This window comes from Rhipicephalus sanguineus, chromosome 5, assembly GCF_013339695.2.
Source record: "Rhipicephalus sanguineus isolate Rsan-2018 chromosome 5, BIME_Rsan_1.4, whole genome shotgun sequence".
NCBI lineage: Eukaryota > Metazoa > Arthropoda > Arachnida > Ixodida > Ixodidae > Rhipicephalus > Rhipicephalus sanguineus.
Genome location: NC_051180.1, coordinates 22,118,051 through 22,138,198, shown reverse-complemented (window position 1 = coordinate 22,138,198; position 20,148 = coordinate 22,118,051). Strand labels below are relative to the sequence as shown.

The 20,148-nt window shown below is 43.2% G+C and overlaps 1 protein-coding gene across 2 annotated transcripts in view; it reads right to left on the bottom strand.

Moving 5' to 3' along the window:
* The window catches only part of LOC119393348 (uncharacterized), a 29,949-nt gene extending 10,240 nt beyond the window's left edge, over positions 1–19,709 (bottom strand). Inside the window, exons 1-4 of one of the 2 annotated variants that reach the window (XM_049415886.1) lie at positions 19,171–19,709; positions 17,367–17,534; positions 8,159–8,242; positions 6,717–6,993 (exon numbers count right to left, since the gene is read on the bottom strand). In XM_049415886.1, the coding sequence (XP_049271843.1) occupies positions 6,928–6,993; positions 8,159–8,242; positions 17,367–17,534; positions 19,171–19,236 (384 nt within the window). In that variant the 5' untranslated portion in view covers positions 19,237–19,709 and the 3' untranslated portion in view covers positions 6,717–6,927. Of the gene's footprint in view, positions 1–6,716; positions 6,994–8,158; positions 8,243–17,366; positions 17,535–19,170 lie in introns of those variants that run through there. The other variant, XM_049415885.1, reaches the window with a different exon arrangement.
* Between the last annotated feature and the right edge of the window lie 439 nt (positions 19,710–20,148).

Here is a 20,148-nt window from a genome sequence, read left to right as displayed (position 1 = left end):
CCTGCAAGAAGGTCTAGCTGTGTATGTGAACACACCATCCATCACCTCATGTGTCACTGTTCCTGCTTTGACAAATAGCGCCAGTCTGTGTGCCTTGAGTAAACTTGATGTTCTGTCTGTCACAAAAGAAATTATACTGGGATTCCGTACTGACAGTTCATCAGCCCACAAAGCAATAGAATCTCTTCTACTATACGAGAGCGAGCGAGAGAGAAAAGCAGGGAGGGTAACTTGAACTTACACATCCAGTTAGCTACTGTACGCTGGGGGGAAGGGGAAAAATATGAAAAGAAAAGTGCATAGAAGAAGCAAGTGTGAATATGGAGACAATAAAAAAGCGAAAGTGAGGAGCGGGAGCATTATAGTCTAATAGGCCACTACTCCATAAAAATTATTAAAGCCTTGATAGACAAGTTTTGACGGCAGTTTGTGTTGGCACTCTAAGACTGTCTGCTCTGAGAGTCTTAGATGCAAAGCTGCCCTTTACATGTAGCGCAATTACGTGGGTAGTTGCAATTGCACTGCGTTACACCAGCATTTGGGCAAACTGAACAACGGTAAAGCTAACATTACTATTGCGTCAATTGTCAACTGCTGCTGTACGTACCGCAATATAATTTTGAAGCTCCGGTAAATGATAGGCAGATTTTATGTCATAATCTCGTATTTTGCTGCTTCTGTCCAGCAGTTCAATAATTGGAGCAGGATTACAATGAGCCAGACGAGAGAGGAATTCGGAAACTACACCGCGTAGCACTATGGCTAACCACGTTAAGCGGCAACAGTGTGGGAAAAAGAGGCTGCGGTTTAGTTTTCGATGTTCCCATCACCTTGTAGAGCCATTATGTGCATATATCCAACTCAGGCTGAGTGAGGTATCGCCTGCTTTTTGAATGCCTCTCAGAAATGGTTCGAGTGCTACATGCGTCGATAAAAAGCGGGGAACTATGTTCTGTTATACACGGCAAGAAATGCTTTCCATCAGGCTTGAAGCTACTCCGATATTTAGGTTTGTTCATGGCGATTGGTGTTATTACAGTTTCAAAGCTAGAGAAACGAGTAATAATAATGTATTTAGTGTTCATGTGCGTGCGTGCGAGCGTGCGAGTGTGTGCGCGTGCGCGTGTATGTGTGTGTTGATTCGCTGTCATTGATTGATACAGAAGTGCGTACATTTATTTGCTTTTACTTTCTTTTATTATTGCGATAGCAGTTATATGGACAGTCTCGGCTAGTTTTTGCCGCCGCCGTCGCGCACCGTATATGTATAAGTATGTATATATATATAAAAGTCCCAAAGAAAAATAATTCAGGAAAATGCTTCCGTAGCGCGGAATCGAACCAGCAACCTCTCGCTTCGCAGCGCGTGGCGCTAACCACTACGCCACAAAGCTCAGGTCCTTCAGGTAGCTAACGGCGAGTGTTATATATATATATATATATATATATATATATATATATATATATATATATATATATATATATATATATATATATATATATATATATACATATATATATATATATATATATAATATGTATATATATATATATATATATATATATATATATATATAATATATATATATATATATATATATGTATATGTATACCGCTGGCAAGACTCAGAGACGGCAGGCGCTTATAAGCGTTTCTTCATTACCAGCGAGATGGTGCGAGGAGCGCAATGGGCGCATTTAAAAGTCGTCGGCCAGCTCGCTCGCTTCTTCTATTTGCGCAGGGAGAACCTTGCCCTTCCGCTGTCTGCTCGCGTGGTAGTCGCTGCCGGGGGGTAGATGTTTCTGCAGCGTAGCAGCGCGTCCATCACGGGCCGCTTTTCTTGCTATCACATTCATTGCTTCGCCCTTGCGGCGGAACTGTGACTTTTCTATTGGACACAATCAAATGAATCCAGCAGACAACTGGGTCAAGAAAAGCATAGGATACATTATTTGTTGTTTTTTACCTGTAGTGTAGTAATTATGACGTAAAGTAGGAGGAATGAAAGTGGACGAAAAATCACCCTTTAGTCGATGGGATCCGAACCCACAGCTATCGAATTACTGACAGGGTGTTTTTCCGTTCCCTTTAATTCATTTCACCTTACATCCTAATTTTAACATCATAGTTAAAAGAGCACAATTATTTTAACCTGTGCACCTTTCCATTCTTTCCTTGGCCTTATTGTGTATTGGATTAATTTGGTTGTGTATAAAAAAAGAAAGAAACCTCACGAAAAACTTCTCGTTTCGTTTTTTTTTAAATGTAGTTGTTTTAAGCCTGCAAGCAACAACGCCGCTTGGATGCCAAAAACAACGTTTGCACCAATTTTGCTGCAGGGTTCGCGCAAATTGAAGTACTTACAGTAATTGAGAAATAGTTTCTATTCTTACCTCGGCAGCAAACTCACCATAAGTCAGTGATAATTCATTCGGTACACAAACCTATATAAAGGACTACCTCTTTGCAGAGAATATATTTTTGTGCGTAATTTTTCAGCCAGTGCGTATTCCGCGGCCGGGTCTTCGCTCTCAAAAAGGCGACTCCTATTAAGGAATACAGACAGACGACTTAAATCCCATGACGTCCGAGAAGCTGAAGCCATTATCTTTTCTCTTTCAAAGGCACGGCGGATTTAAAACGCCTTCTTTTGTTTTTGAAGGTCTACAAAGACATTGTCTCTATTTCTTCATGCTCTTATATTGTCGCTTTCATTAGTTTCTTCTCTTGCTCACATTGCTGACATCGTGCCTGGCTTTGCAAGTTGGAAGGAGCTGTGGTGATTAATTTTTTTCGAGCGCACACCGATCAGTACTTGGAACTCAATTTCGCAGCTCTGATCACATATGTCAGGTTTGTTTAGGTACGTTGCTTAAAGAAGATGAAATGCGTCGGTCGGCTGCTGCCATGCAAAATATCTGAGAGCGACTTGTTTCAGCAAGTGTCTTTGCTTTAGATGTCGTACGTGCGCCTCATGTGACTGTTTCACACAGGTTCTCGATTCATATCGAATTTGCGGTTCGCCGTTATGTATACATGACCAATACGCCGTCGTATTTTGTTTGTTTATTGTTCCACAACATTTACATTGTGCGTGAAATCGGTTGTTACTGTCTTTGAACACACCGACTATTGCTTAAGAACGAAAATACTCCCCATTCAGAAATCCCGGTTCGCTCGGCTCTCTTGTAGGACCAGTGGTCAAAAAGGTTTTCCACCCGCGTTATCAACGAGAACAAGAAGCCGTGAGTAATGTGTTATAAAAATAGCCCAGAATCGAGCATAACGTGTCGCTAAAGAAGGCTCGCTCTGCTCCCGTTTGATTCCTGGCTGAAGTCGACATCAGTGCACCGTAGACATTCGTTGACATAGGGCTGCCTTTGTTCATTTGTAGACGTTCCTTGCCACTTGAGTATCACAACACGTAACCGAGTACAATAAGACGTTCGAAAGTTGGCGTTACCGTGAGCACGGAAAGTTACGTACAAGAGACGAAAAGGCGAATCGAAGAGAAATACAAAGATGGCGGCAGAAAGTTTCCGTTGATGTGACGATCGATTGCATCGCATGTCGTTTACAGTCACCTGCTTACGATCGTGACGTGACCGCTGATCGAGCAAAACGTGCGGGTGAAGTTGTACTTTCGTAGCAGATAACACAGATATATACCCTCATGCATGAGGTTCAGCGTCTAATCCGCTCAGCAGCAGTGTCTAATCCGCTCACTCCTTATTTTGATTTGTTTCTTACGTCTTCGTTTATTTCGTATTGACGAGGTAAATAGGCTTTATGTAGCGCATTTATTTTAGAGGTCCTTCTGCTGGCAAGAATTATTTTATTAGTCTTAAATGCTAGGACTAACAAAATGACACAGTCGACACTGCAGCGTTTTACCTCGAAGCCTAACATGTACAAAAAATATATATTTTTTCAATCGTGCTAGTGTAGTTACGTTAGTGACTCGTTTATTCGCCTTACAAAATCTCTTTGTTTGCTCACCCACACTGTTACTCAATTTTTAACATTTTATTAACTTTCTTAGAATAATAATTGAATTCTCCAAAACGCAGGCCAATATTTTATGTACAAAGCTGTAAAATAACTAGATAAATTAGCGTAAATAAAGCATTGCAACAAAACATAAATTAAGGTGAAAAAAAAAAGACTTTTGCACCCTTGCTGTTGCCTATAATAATGATGTTTTATTTGTTCTCTTCACCCACCAGTTTTTCACGCTTTGTCATGTATAAAAGTTGATTTACGTAATCAAATTTAAGTCAAAAAGAAAAGAAATATACTAGCAACACATTCGCGAATAACTATTTGCTGCAGATCGTGTATTTTTTAAGCCAATCTCGGGCGCTTCACGCTTTTATACACATACTTATTAGTTGAGGCACTCACTAAAAAGCTTAACGGAATGTGATAAGTTTTCACCCCGTTTCTCAGCTTAAAAACTTATACTCGTGAATGGTTAGTGCACTGCTGTGTGGTCTGCGTAGAATTATGAAGAAATAATTGCCCTCCCGCCAAATTTAGTATAGTGCGAGCAGAAAGAAGTCTATCGCGCAGCGATATTACTAGCAAGCTAAATGCAAGAATCTTTGAAATGTCTCTAATAAAGTAATTCAGTAGAGTCGTTTTGAAACTAACAGCCTACGTACTACACTAGCTGTCGTTCCACGGCATTCAGAGTAATTATGAAGATGCGTTCTTTGTTTCGTAATGGTTTTTACGTGTTCTAATTAATTGCAAAAATAGAGCAAGTCTCCTAAAGACCAGAAGACCGACTGCGGACGTGTGCTATAGTCTTGCATAATTGCTGCACTCTAATGTGGCCTCATTTTTCACATGCGGCATTTAATTCCGTGAAGGGCTCAGGGAATCCCCGAGTCTTGATGCACGTCAGACCGGCACTTGAGGAGAAGAACGCAAGTATTCACAAAATGCTGCCATGAGCAACTGGTCAAAAAACATAAACGGCAGTGAAAGTAATGAGCAATTATCATAAGGAGGTAGACAGTGTGCTATTGTTTTTTTTTTTTCTGCATAGAAAATTGAAGATGAATGCGTAATAGGCATGGTGTCATCCGTCCGTCCATCCGTTCGGTCATCCATCTGACCATTCCATCCATCTCGGTGGAGGCGAAAATGTTTGAGGCCCGTGTACCTAGATTTAGGTGCATGTTAAAGAACCCCAGGTGGTCGAAATTTCCGGAGCCCTCCACTACGGCGTCTCTGATAATCATATCGTGGTTTTGGGACGTTAAACCCCAGATATTATTATTATTATTATTACATTCCATCCATCGATCCTATTCCATTCCATTCCAGTCTACCCATCCCATTCTATCCCATCCTATTCTATACAGTTCCATTCAATCCCGTAATCCTCGATTTAATCCCATTTCACTTAATTCTGTTTAGTTCCATTCCATCCCATCGTATACCGAGATATCATAAACTGCTTAACCTTCAGCTTGCTTCAGCGCCTATTACATACCGAAAAATTTACCAGTTGTAAAATTCATAGTACTGAAAATCAGTTCTGCGGAATCCCGCAAGGTGGCGGAAGGGTTAAGAAAGGGAAAGTAGACAACCACCCATTTGTAGCACGAAGCCACAAGGCAATCCACACGGATTTCTCAGAAATAAAGCCTCTTAGTCGCCGAAAAACTCGTCCTGGTCCCCGGACCAGGACGAATTTTTCGGCGACTAAGAGGCTTTATTTCTGAGAAATCCGTGTGGATTGCCTTGTGGCTTCGTGCTACAAATGGGTGGTTGTCTATTTTCCCTTTCTTAAAATGCATAGTATTTCATTTGTCGTTTATTAAAAGTTATTTATCTAAACTATTTTTCTTCCAAATACGGGACTGCCAGTGAGGAAACAACCAGTTAAATACGTAAAAGGCGTTGAAACTTGAACAGTACAGCAATATCACGGAGTAAATGTAACTATTCTTATATGGTGCTACTTCACAGTAGTACCATATGAAAAATCGCAACGTTCTGAGGGTAAACAAGCCCAACTACTCATATCATTTCCATCGGAACGTTACTATGCGCGTAGCGCTCCTTAACCAACACTGGCTGTTGCGACAAGGAATTTTATTACGCTTGAAAAACATCCATGACGCGGACGCATTGCATCTCGCTCCTCTAACGACCCCATCGCTCTTCAGGCATTATGTACTATTCATGCCAACTCTAGTACAGTCATTGTCATGGTGCGCCGCCTAAGCGCTCACCTTTTATCTCTTCTTCATTTGCAAGTTTCCTAGCTAACGAGTCTTTTCACTTGCAAAAGGTTTTACGTTTATCACATTATCTAAATAAGCGTTCTTTAAACCAGACCTCAAGCAACGTTTCCATTTTACTGTTTTAGATATAAAGAAATATTGGGTGTTCGATTGTTTGCGTGGTGGTCGTCTTTCTCAAACCATCTTGTCTGATTACTTTAAGGTAATGCTATTAGAATGCGTTTTCGGCCAGATGCACCGAAAACAGTGTAATGTATTGACATCTCACTGCTAATATAGCTCGAGGCAATCACTGGTTACGTTTTAATTACTGAATACGTCGGCATAATGGACAAATGCGTCAATGGACACATGTACATGGACGTGCCACCTGACTCTAACGTGGTGTTCACTTGCATGTTAAATGCGTTACGAACGCAATCGATACATACCTCAGCCGGCCCTCTGCGTTACGCACGCCGACTGCGTTTCGAAGCACGTAGAAATTTTCGCGGTATCGACATTAGGCCCCTGCTTGGTGCGTCACCATTCCGAATTTTATGTTGCCACAGCACAGGTCATCAATGGATCAGATGTGCGCATCTTCTCGTGTATATACAATGGTGCGTGTAAGGCGCATGGAGCGAGAGGAGGCCCGTGAGCCCGCCAATTTGAACTCCAGCCACTCTCAGTTCTTGAGAATCGAATAAATAAAATGGACGAGGTGAAAGCCCCCGCAGATAATCGCGGTTACCTGAGAGACCAAAAAAATAAAAAAATAAAGACGAAATCAGTTAAGTGTGCAACACTTAAAGCACAGGCATGCATTGTGAAACTGAAACCTTGCTCCCGAATGGAAAGCGACTCTATCTATAGTCTTTGTTTACGTAAGGCACACGGTCGCCGCCAGCTTGGGATGTTAAAATTAAAGTTTTCTTATTTTTGTATATCGTGACGTCAATGAGGTCATGAAACGTCAAACGTACCAACCCAAACGTTTTCATGCATACACGTCTACCGTAGCACTGTTCATTTAGTTGTCACACAATAATTGTTAAGGTTTTAAGTCGCAAAACCACGATACAATTATGAGAGACGCCATAAGGGCTCCGGAAATTTCGACCTCCTGGGGTTCGTTAACGTGCACCTAAATCCAAGTGCACGGGCCTCAAGCATTTTCACCTCTATCGAAAATGCGGCTGGAATTCGATCCCACGACTTTCGGGTCCGCACTCGAGCACCATGACCACTAGGCCACCGTGACAGGTTTCGTTTAGTTGTTAAAGATACAAAACGTGAGGGCCAAATACGGCGGCACCGAAACGCGTCTGTGAAATATTGTATAGACACGCACCGGATATTTTTGTATATAAGGCAATTTTCGAGTTTTATTTCTCTCAACACTTGCAGTTTGTACAAAATAATGATATTGCTACGGTTACAAATAACGCCCCAAGAAGCTCAACCACAAGTTCGTAGCGAGCAAAACCATTTAAAATTGAATTCTGGATTTTTTGCGTGCCAAACCCCCGATATACCGTTATGAGGCACGACGAGCTGGGGACTCCGGATTAAATTTTTCCACACGGGATTCTAGAACGTGAGCTAAAATATATGCACCTGGACGTTTTTGCATTTCGCAAACAATGAAACATGCTGCTTTGTCGAGACATCGACTCCGCTGTCCTCGTCCTTAGCAGCACAGCGCAACAAGCGTTAACCAACCACGGCGGGTAAAATTTTTTTTAAATATTATGCAAACATGCAACCATTCACTATTGAGAAGTATAACGCTAAAAGCTTAGCAGCCGTTTTAATAAATGAAAACGTTAACAACGTGAGGTAAATATCGTTCTTTCCATAATTCTTAAGCATCAAATTCGAGATTTGAAAACCCAATGAAATCTTGTATCACTTACGCCATCGATGAAAGATGAGTTGCCAACGCTCCCGACTCCGCCATATATGTAGCATGCTGCTGCGACGAGTTCGAAAAGGTTGTACTGCAAGACAATAAACAACGTTCGTTTGCGCGAGCTATAAGCATGTGAATAAGTAACAGTCATGGTTGTGTAACATTAAAAAGGTAGCATGGGATCACTAGATGTAGAACTTCAGCGGCAACTCTTCGTATTTCGTTTAAATGTTTGGATGTATAGGTTCGCTTGTCACACAGCCATATTTCTGTGTTGGAAAGCCTCTTAGGGCGCCCGCTGCTAGAGCAGTTGCGAGGCACCCACTACGTCATAAATCACCATTTTGCAAAGTATCGAAGCGCCCACTACGCGTCTCTAGAGCAGACTTATACACGTTACAGAAAACAAGGAACCGATTACAATTGCAATTACTTCCACAGAAATGTAATTACTACAGCGGCCAATGACAGCCCCAGAAAAGTAACTGACCAATTACACAAATGTAATCGATTACTTTTGCGTTACTTTCCTTCAAACTTTTATTGCCATAGCACAGTAGCGCAAGTTTACTTAACGTACAATTACTGTGACTTGCATGGTAGGAAGAAGGCTGGGAGGCTTACTGTGGCTTCTGTGATATAATGTTACACGTAGTTAGCTTTCAAGAGGAGTTGTTTTTCAATGTTATCGCCGCTGATTCCTCCACGTTTCCTCGTTAAGAGGTCTGCTGCTACATTGAGCCCTCTCGACACATGCACTGGAGGAAAGGGCGGCATTATAACTAGGAACACCTCGCGCACTAGCTCGTATGTTGCGCAGTGCTTCGATGCTAATGTTGATTTCCTCTATGAAGCGTTGCGCTTTGCTGTTGCTGTCACTCGGGTAAAGCGTTGCAAGTAAGGCCGAGAAAGCGGTGAAAAAATAGTGTCTGTAGGGACCCCCCCGGCTAACAGGACGGGGGTTCCCTACAGAGCGGTCGCATATTTTTCGGGACGAGAACAGCCGTAGAAGACTGGTTAAAAGCTGATTTTTGAAAGCTGAATTGATAACCGGTAATCAATTACAAGAAAATGTAATTTATTTACCCAGACCGTTACAGTTTCGAAAAAGTAATCGATTACACTACAAAATTACAAGAAAATGTAATTGATTACAAGTAATCCATTACTTGTAACGAACTACGTACACGGCACCCCCCACCTCCCATCATTGCAACCACTGCTGCCACTCATTCCTATATCCGAGTTTTACTTCCTCGTTTTTAGTTATTTACCTACTCCTTGTTCTCTGTCTTTCTTTGTTTGTTCTTTTCTTTTCCTTGTCAACTTACTACAAGACAAAACATCTGATATGCGTGCTAAACGTTTCGTTTCTCTTTTGGGTGATTCCACGAGAGAACGAACGTGCATGTCTGGTGTATAGTTTTGTTTTGTCTGTTTTTTTATATGCTATATGGGCACATTCAAAGTGCATTGAACCAAAAAGGTTATTTCCAAAAAACGCTTCCAGCACGCCAAAAAATATTTAAAGCGGCGGTGCGGGCGTCCCGTTTTTGCTTACCGCAATATTTTCCGATTTCACGGCCGAATTTGACACGAACTATAAACATTGTGTCGAAAATTATTTCTGCTCGTTTTAATACCAGTCACTGTGGATTACATCCATGCTTTTCATGGTGCTTTTTCACTGCCTTCCTCCCTGCCATTACGCGCATTGAACACTCTGACCATCTTTCCCATTCGATGCACACTGTGCTTAAATAAGATTTGTAAAAAAATTAGCTCAGGCATTTCCTAAGCAAAACTGCTAGCCGGCCTAGTTGGAACGAATTCATTGTAGTACTTGCGCGAAAACAAACGGGGACGAAGAAAGGAGACACACAGACTAGCGCAATCTAACAACTGATTTATTTTTGAAAAAAAAAAGAAAAACGTTTGCTTAAAAGCCCAACGTGATCTCCGCGCTTCCGCCAGAGAGCACACACCATCCGCGCATATAACAATCACTAGACCACAATTCCCGAGATCATCGCGTCCACACACACAAACACACGCACCAAAAAGAAAAAGAAACCATCAAAGGCACCTACATCGACAAAATGAAAAGGGAACGTCATTAGAGATACGCGGACAGGAGCGAAATCTCCTTATCTAATAAAGCAACAGATGGATGGCTGATGCACTTGTCTTTTAGTCTATCAATCCAAAGCGCCTCAACTATTTCCCTCGCAGTCTTGTTCCGGTGTTTGAACAGAATGCCAGTGCCTCCAGGCTGAGCTATGCACCCACATTCTTTACAGTGCATGGCCATATGCGTACTAGGGCGACCTTTCAGGCTAGACAAATGCTCCCTTAGTCTAGTGTTGCAGCAACGTCCAGTCTGCCCTACGTACGCATGACCACACGTCAAAGGAATGTTATACACCGCATTAGTCGCGCATTCCACAAACTGGTTCTTGCTCGGATGTTTGATATTGCATTCTTTTTTTTTGTTCGTTCCTTGCATTCGAACATCTTTTTCACCTTGGCACACACCTTTCCTATTTTGTTAAGGGCTGAAAACACCACTTTCATTCCGTAATTTTCGGCTACCTTTCTAAGTCGGTGTGACACGCCGTGCACATACGAAATAACTGAAACCTTAGAAAATGGCTCATTTTTTCTGGGATTAGCACCGCTTAAGTCATCTTCCTGTTTTAATTTCTTCATTAGCCTAGTGCATGAAGCCTGCAAAATGGTGTTTGGATAACCGGCTTCCCGTAAGCGATCAACTTGCTGTAAAAACACGGTGTTCACAGTATGAAAACATGACTTTCTTAACGCTGATATGAAACAAGACATGACAATACCATTCTTAACAATTCTGGAATGATTAGATGCATAATTCAAAAGCGGCTTCCCCGCTCTAGGCGAGAACTGCCAGCACACATGCCCCGGTTGAAATTCTAACTTGATATCAAGAAACTGCAATTTGTTGCCTACAGGTACCTCAGACGTAAATGTCAAGCCTTTTCCCCGAGAATTGAAGGCATCAACCACCCTATTCTTGAACCCTTCCTTGTCCTCTTGTCTGCCCAATATCAAATAGTCATCAACATACCTGTATACCTTGTATGTTATACCTTCTAAATCATTTTTGAGCTCTCTGTCAATACTTCCCAGAAAAATGCTGTTGAGGATAGGAGCCACCTTAGAACCAATGCACACCCCCTTGGCCTGTATGTAAGTTCCATCACCGAATCCTACGTGCGTGTTTTGTAAATAAAAAAGCAAAAGCTCTAGGAAGGATTCAACTGTCATTCCACACGTGTTGCGGAAAGCAACTTCATCGTTGTCCATTGTGATACAGTCTTTAACTGAGCTCATGAGGGGTCCTTGTGGCAAGGAATAGAAGAGGTCCTGCACGTCTATGCTAAATCATCAGTTGCAACCGCTTATACTGTCCTACGCCAAAAACTTAACAAGCCCGTCAGAGTTGTCCAACAAGAATGGGTCCTGTACTACCAAGGAATTCAGCTTTTTCTGCAGGAATCCCGCGACAAGTACCTGCCAAGACCCTCTCTCCGACACAATTGGCCTGAACGGAATCCCTTCCTTGTGTGTTTTAGCGGAAAAAAATATGTCCAATTTCATTCCTTTCGAGTTCTTTACTTCTAGCGCGAGCTTCTCTTTGTTGCATCCTTTTAGTAGCTCAACCGCCTTCTTTTTCGCATCTTCTACCTTCACATCACTTCTTTTGAAGCACTTGTGAACTGCTTGGACAGCTTTATCTAAATAACTGTGGTTTTACCAAATGAGTGTTATTTAGATAAAGCTGTCCAAGCAGTTCATAAGTGCTTCAAAAGAAGTGATGTGAAGGTAGAAATGCGAAAAAGAAGGCGGTTGAGCTACTAAAAGGATGCAACAAAGAGAAGCTCGCGCTAGAAGTAAAGAACTCGAAAGGAATGAAATTGGACATATTTTTTTCCGCTAAAACACACAAGGAAGGGATTCCGTTCAGGCCAATTGTGTCGGAGAGAGGGTCTTGGCAGGTACTTGTCGCGGGATTCCTGCAGGAAAAGCTGAATTCCTTGGTAGTACAGGACCCATTCCTGTTGGACAACTCTGACGGGCTTGTTTTTTTGGCGTCGGACAGTATAAGCGGTTGCAACTGATGATTTAGCATAGACGTGCAGGACCTCTTCTATTCCTTACCGCAAGGACCCCTCATGAGCTCAGTTAAAGACTGTATCACAAAGGACAACGATGAAGTTGCTTTCCGCAACACGTGTGGGATGACAGTTGAATCCTTCCTAGAGCGTTTGCTTTTTTATTTACAAAACACGCACGTAGGATTCGGTGATGGAACTTACATACAGGCCAAGGGGGTGTGCATTGGTTCTAAGGTGGCTCCTATCCTCAATAGCATTTTTCTGGGAAGTATTGACAGAGAGCTCAAAAATGATTTAGAAGGTATAACATACAAGATATACAGGTATGTTGATGACTATTTGATATTGGGCAGACAAGAGGACAAGGAAGGGTTCAGGAATAGGGTGGTTGATGCCTTCAATTCTCGGGGAAAAGGCTTGACATTTACGTCTGAGGTACCTGTAGGCAACAAATTGCAGTTTCTTGATATGAAGTTAGAATTTCAACCGGGGATCATGTGTGCTGGCAGTTCTCGCCTAGAGCGGGGAAGCCGCTTTTGAATTATGCATCTAATCATTCCAGAATTGTTAAGAATGGTATTGTCATGTCTTTTTTCATATCAGCGTTAAGAAAGTCATGTTTTCATACTGTGAACACCGTGTTTTTACAGCAAGTTGATCGCTTGCGGGAAGCCGGGTATCCAAACACCATTTTGCAGGCTTCATGCACTAGGCTAATGAAGAAATTAAAACAGGAAGATGACTTAAGCGGTGCTAATCCCAGAAAAAATGAGCCATTTTCTAAGGTTTCAGTTATTCCGTATGTGCACGGCGTGTCACACTAGCTTAAAAAGGTAGCCGAAAATTACGGAGTGAAAGTGGTGTTTTCAGCCCATAACAAAATAGGAAAGGTGTGTGTCAAGGTGAAAAAGATGTTCGAATGCAAGGAACGAACAAAAAAAAAAGAATGCAATATCAAACATCCGAGCAAGAACCAGTTTGTGGAATGCGCGACTAATGCGGTGTATAACATTCCTTTGACGTGTGGTCATGCGTACGTAGGGCAGACTGGACGTTGCTGCAACACTAGACTAAGGGAGCATTTGTCTAGCCTGAAAGGTCGCCCTAGTACGCATATGGCCATGCACTGTAAAGAATGTGGGTGCATAGCTCAGCCTGGAGGCACTGGCATTCTGTTCAAACACCGGAACAAGACTGCGAGGGAAATAGTTGAGGCGCTTTGGATTGATAGACTAAAAGACAAGTGCATCAGCCATCCATCTGTTGCTTTATTAGATAAGGAGATTTCGCTCCTGTCCGCGTATCTTTAATGACGTTCCCTTTTCATTTTGTCAATGTAGGTGCCTTTGATGGTTTCTTTTTCTTTTTGGTGCGTGTGTTTGTGTGTGTGGACGCGATGATCTCGGAAATTGTGGTCTAGTGATTGTTATATGCGCGGATGGTGTGTGCTCTCTGGCGGAAGCGCGCAGATCACGTTGGGCTTTTAAGCAAACATTTTTTTCAAAAATAAATCAGTTGTTAGATTGCGCTAGTCCGTGTGTCTCCTTTCTTCGTCCCCGTTTGTTTTCGCGCAAGTACTACAATGAATTCATTTCCTAAGCCGTTTATTTCGCTTCCCGCTATCACATGCTTTCGGCGTCGCAGATAACGTCTTGCGGTATCACCTCGACCTTTACCTCTGCGTTTCAACCGCCAGAAAACGCGCGGTGTGGCATGCTTCTGCCATAAGTGGCCGAAGCTGCCCAATTTATGATGTTTTGTCGGCATCTCGGTAACGTGTTTTCCCACGTCGATAACAGCAGAGGTCACTGGTGCCACCAGAAGAACATTATCCTGCGACAACGAGTGCGGCGCACACGTTAATTACCACAGTGGAAAGCCTTTAGATAGGCTTGGTCATAAAACGTGAAACCATGAGCCATTCTAGCGGCTCATTCATGACAGCAGTGCCGAAATAAGTGAATGAATGCGGCGCTCTTCAGTATAAACGTTTCGACTTGGTGTAGCTCTTCACTATACGCGCTATGCCGGCGGCTCATGGCTGGGTCCGATTATTCTGTGCCGATTATTAACGTGTCGACCAAAAGAAGGCTTTTAGAAAAATGAATAGCACAACTTGCTCAAAGTCGTGCTAGGCTCGGTCACAGAATAGCTGGTGGGCATGTTTCAGCATCTCTTGTCAACCATCTGTACAGAATGCTTGGGCGGTCGTTGAGTACGTGCCGGTTCATCATGATGATAATTTTCTATCTACGACTCACGGCAAAGCTCGACCATAACAGCTCTGTTGTAAGAATTTTCGTTGCGTAAATTTTTCTTGTTGCTGTTTTGTCGTTGCCTACCTGAGGAACCTACTGCCACGGGCGAAGGATATTCGCGACACCTACGAGGTCGGCTAGCACTGCTTTACGAGCCTCAAGGAAATCCTGGCTACATTTATGAGAACAGCGACGAAGCAGACCAAGCATTTGACGAAGCGATTGATATTTTGAAGAGGTGCGTCCATCTTTCTTCTGATGCTTGTAGACGATGTTGTAGGCCCCCGCACACGCTAGACACAAATAAAGTCTGGGAATACATTTTTCTTGAAGGCAAACAACAAGAGCGAAGCTATGCTGCAGCAGAATGATTAAAAATGTAGATTTTCCGTACAATGCAAGCAAGTGAGCAATTAACAAGGGTGGATCTTTGGCCTTGTTGGTGCGACATACAAAAAAAGCGCTTGTGTGTGTGTCACTCCCTGTCCCGTCCTCGTCAATTCAGTACTGCGCTTAACGTTATACATAAGTGAGCACACAGAGTATAGTCCATTTTGGCCCGTTATATCTTGGGAACAAAGCAAATTAGGGCATATAATATTCAAACCGTGTTTTAACTGTCATACGCGCTTTTCGATAAAGAATTTTCGCCAAAATTCAGAGCGGTGTTTTTTTATTTTTTTTTCTGAAAATGAACTTTTTTGAAAAAAATAACTGGATTCTTTACTATCTTTTTCTTCTTTTACGCTGCGTGCAGGAAAACCATCTTTCGCACAAGTGTTACAAAGGTTCTTTTTTTAATATTTGACACTGTTTTGAAGTTTATGTGTAAAATAGGAAACGTGCCAAGGTGCATCAAACTTAGCAAACTGTTTTTTTTTATTTTCGGCCGTGTTTGCCATTTTTCCACATTTTTTTTCTTCTTTTGAGGCTAGCACAAGGAAAGCATGAATATAATTCACAGTGATGCGTAATAAAACAAGCATAAATAATTTTCAACCCAATGTTTAGAGCTCGCGTTAAATTTGGCCATGAAAAAAAAATATTGCGGTAAGTAAAAGCAGCACGCATGTACCCATAGGTCGGCAAAAGAATTGGGAGCTCCCTCCGACTCACTAAACAAATATATTTTGCTCTGAGGGCTCACTAGTACTCAGATTCACCAAAAGCTTCCCCAACCGGACTCACTCAGATGCAGACTCACCAAACTTTTCTCAACCGTACTCACTCGGACTCAAACTCACCAACATATTACTCAGCCAGACTCACTTAGATTCACGGCTTGACTTGAGTCTGAGTGAGCCTGAGTGAGTCGACTCATGAATTCATTAGCAAAAAATTAGCTTTTTCGATCATGGTGTCCGTGCTCTTTAACGCCATTATCTCACACAATCGTTGCTCTACGATACGCCTTTTGATCTTGTACCTGCAATGACGAGTTATCGATGGTTTAAAACCAGTAAAGACATTTTTATGCAACACGCGACTCACATGAGACATTTTTATCAAGAACTTTCAATGAAAGAGTTTGCGGGGGGAGGTCATGACACCCTCTCCCCCCCCCCTACTCACCCCCATATAATCAATAAATATTGAAGTGGCGCATAAACTCTAGTGCTTTGAGATGTGTGTGAATAGACTTGAGTATAAACGTAAACCGATATAAGGCTGACAGTAATGCTGCAGTTGAGCAGATAGGACCATAGGTTGGCTATAAAAGGTGCAGCTCACCCAGACTCACTAAAAATATATTTTGCGCTTAGGACTCACTCAGACTCAGACTCACCAATATCTTCTTCAACCGGACTCTCTCAGACTCAGACTCGCTAAAATTTTCCTAAACCGGACTCACTCGGACTCAAACTCAATATATTATTACTCACCCAGACTCACTCAGACTCAGACTCACAGCCCATCTGAGTCTCCGTGAGTCGACTCATGAGTGAGTTTGCCGACCTGTGCCTGCGCCGCAAGCCTCATATGTCTTTTTAGATGCGAAGCATCTCTTGCTCGGGGGTATGTCTGACGGCGTGGGCGTCCGCACTCACACTACGCATGCGCAAATCTCTTCCTTCCCTCTCTCCAACAGCTGCGCGTTACTCTCTCCACTTCTCTCCCAGCACCTGCTTGCGCTTCTCCTGCGTTCTCGCTTCTGCTGTCGCGGCGCATGCGCTACTCTCCTCCTCTAGTCTCCTCTCCTTCAAGTGGTAAAGCGCTGCGCGCGTTCAGTCCAGCGCTTGCTTCGGTTGGCTCCTCTGAAATGCGGGCTTGACATGCCGAAATTCTCTCCTGCGCAACGCCGTGATGAGCGCCAGCGCATGCGCGTCCCCTCCCCCTCTCTCTCCTCTCCTACGCTGTCCCCCTCTCGCGCGCCTGATGACCGCGTTCACCGCTCGCCCTGTGAGAATCAACGGCCAGGCTAGAGGGAAGGCACGATGCGCGTAGTGTTCCTCTTCGCGTTCCACGACACGAGGGCGGTAGCATGCCCGAGGTCGGATCATGCCCAACGAACGCCAACGTAACACGATCGCGCATGTGCTCCGGCTTCGCATCGCCTCATGGTCCCCTTTAGCGGGAGATGGTGTGATTTTTTTTTGTTTGGGCGCGCTGAGAGCGTTTTATGGAAATATTATTTTTGGTGCCATCCACTTTAAATGTGCCCTCATAGCATATAAAAAAGTCAGACAAAACAAAAATATTAACCGCACATGCATGTTTGTTCTCTCGTGGAATCACACTTTTGCGTCTTTTATACTCCCGAGGTCAGTTTCTTTTTATGAACCTCCTGAGAGGGCGCACTTACATAAAACAATCTGGGGAGCATAAGGGCCGTCGTGATGCTCATTGTCGACGACATGAGGAAGAAAAGTCCGTTGGTCGTGAAAACGAGCGCGCAGCTGTGCAGGAACTGCTCGCTCGGAGTCGTTGCGCCCAGACTATGGTACATCGCCCAGAGGATGGCGCCGATCACCTGCGTGGAACCAGATGTCCCCGACGTCACCGAAGGTGGCCGCGCTTTGCACGTGCACACAGTTACATGCGCTAACTGATCCTTTAAATCACTATCAGTAAAGCTCGCTTCGGAATAGAGCAGACATATGCAGCTAGCTTTGTCTTGCGTTTTTAAAACAACGTCACTTTCTTATTACTGTATGTTGTGCAGACTAGGAGTTCTTCCAAGCAGGTTTATAACAATCTTCCTACTAAAATTTGACAATTAGTTCTGCGGAATCCCTCATGGTGATGGAAGTGTTAGGAAGGGGAATGTTTACAACCACCACTTTGTAGGATTTCGTCGTAGAATTTTCTAGCATAATTTCTTCCTATGAATTCCCTTGTAGGATTTGCTTTTAGGATTTACTTGTGTGGATGTCCTTGTAGGATTTCCTTGTAGCTTTGTACTGTAAATGGTTGGTGGCCAATTTTCCCTTTCATAATCCTACTGAAATTTGCAGTGTCACACGTCGACGTCAGCAACACTGTCTGGTCTGAAAAAGTCATTACAATGTTAAAAAATCAAGGCAAAGATAATTTTCTCCACAAGAAGCCCATTGGGCAAATTCATCAACATCGCTTACCACTTTTTCAGCAAAAACAGAGAGTTTAGCGTCCGCGTTTCTTTCCATTCCTTTTTCTGTATTTCTTACCGTAATAGTAAGCTAAACATGTGGTGTTTACAATAGCTTGTTCAGTTCAATCCACTGCCATTATCTAAAAAAATCACTTCACGGCCTTAAACACCACCCCTGGCGTGCTTTTGAATCGTCTTTTCAATCTTTTTCTTTTTTAGTAAACACTGACGCATTCAACTTACTGAATGATGTTCCGAGTCCATTCCCAATTGTCGTATAGTCCCTCCTTTCTCCCATTTTAGTTTAGAATTTCAGCAGTACTGTTTATTTCCTAACTTAATATATCTATATATGTGCTAACAGGGCAGTAGCATCTGACCATATATAATGCCACGGTGATGGTTGTATTAGCGCTGTCACACAATGTCACGGCTGCAAATGACGTCACACGCGGCTGGTATACACCATCGATTGCACAATCATGTTACTTTTACGCTAACATTTTATTTAATTCCCGATATTTAGTAGTACAAGGATTCTATTGGATAAAAGACGCACAGTATGCGTACGATTCCAGCGTTTTACAGTAACAAGCGCGAACATGACAAGCGTGACGCGTCCGCTGTACTCGCATTCTGCTCCTGTTCGTAGTCCTGGTGAGCTGTGAGCGAGCGATATGATGCGATGGACGACGCATCGCCACGGCTTTCCTCTGCCAGGGTCTACCCGCGGCTACACGAAGGGATCTCCTGTTGCCTGACCACTGCCACACTCCAGTCTCTTCAAGGAGGTTCTTTAATTCCTTGGCGACACTGGACTGGACATCCGGCTGTAGAAGCAGCCCGCCGCGTCCTCGGCCATGGACGCCACTCTCCTTTCCTCTTCCCATCTTTATGTTCCTCTCCCCATTTCCCTGTGGACGCTGAGACTTGCTCCCAAGTAGAGCTGCAGAAATAGCTTCTTTTCCTCTCCTCATCGTCTCCTCTCACTCTGCGTGCGCTACAGAAACCACGTGAATATTGCACACAAACTTACCACCTCGAAGACGTTGAGCCAGCCATTGGTCGTCTTCGTGTACTCGCGGAAGTACAGTTGCACCATGATGATCGGCTTGACCACTTGCAGCCACGCGTCGTGGCTGTGAACCTTTTGCCTGTGCGGGGCACGTTTGCAGCGTTTTAGGCAATAATAACAGTATTAATATTGAAAATACTTAGTTCCATTCAAAAACGCAATACGATGCATCATTAAAGGGCTACTATGTTCATAATCATCGTCATGGTCATCATCATTTTTATCATCTCTACTGCAGGACAAAGACCTATCCCAATGATTTCCAATTTACCCTTCCTTGCGTGAACCGGTTCCATCATATGCCTGGAACTTCAAAATTTTGCTCTACCCAACCCTCTGCCGACCTCAGCTACATTTCCCACCTCTTGGGATCCATTCCGTCCTTCTAACTGACCATCTGTCATTCGCATTACATGACCTGCCAAGGTCCCCCTTTTCTTCTTAATGTCACATGATTATCGGCTCCCCCTGTTTCTTTTCTAATTCACTTTGCTCTCTTCCTGTCTCATAATGTATATTATGGCTGTTAATTTGTGTTCCATTAGACGTTCTATCGGATTTTTAGTTGCAATATGGTGTTCAGAACTTCGGCTAGGAGGAATGAACAGGGGGATGACTTACAGGGACTACGATGGTTTGAAGTTGATAATGATGATGATGATGATGATAGCACTCCAAAGGCTCGTTCACACCGGCGAGTAGCAACGGTCACACGATTAAGTTAGTCGTAAAGCGACTTATCGCAAATGGCCATTTTGGTCTCAGAGCGACTGCTTTGGCTCAATCGCTAGCTGCTCGATTTTTCAGTCAAGGTATTGCAGTCGCAAAGCTCTGAGCCAATCACGTGCGCAGGAACAGGACTTCAGCTTACTTTACGGGGCAATGGCAATGCTAGCTATATACGAGCAGACGTGAATTCTATGTGGCGACGTAAATAGT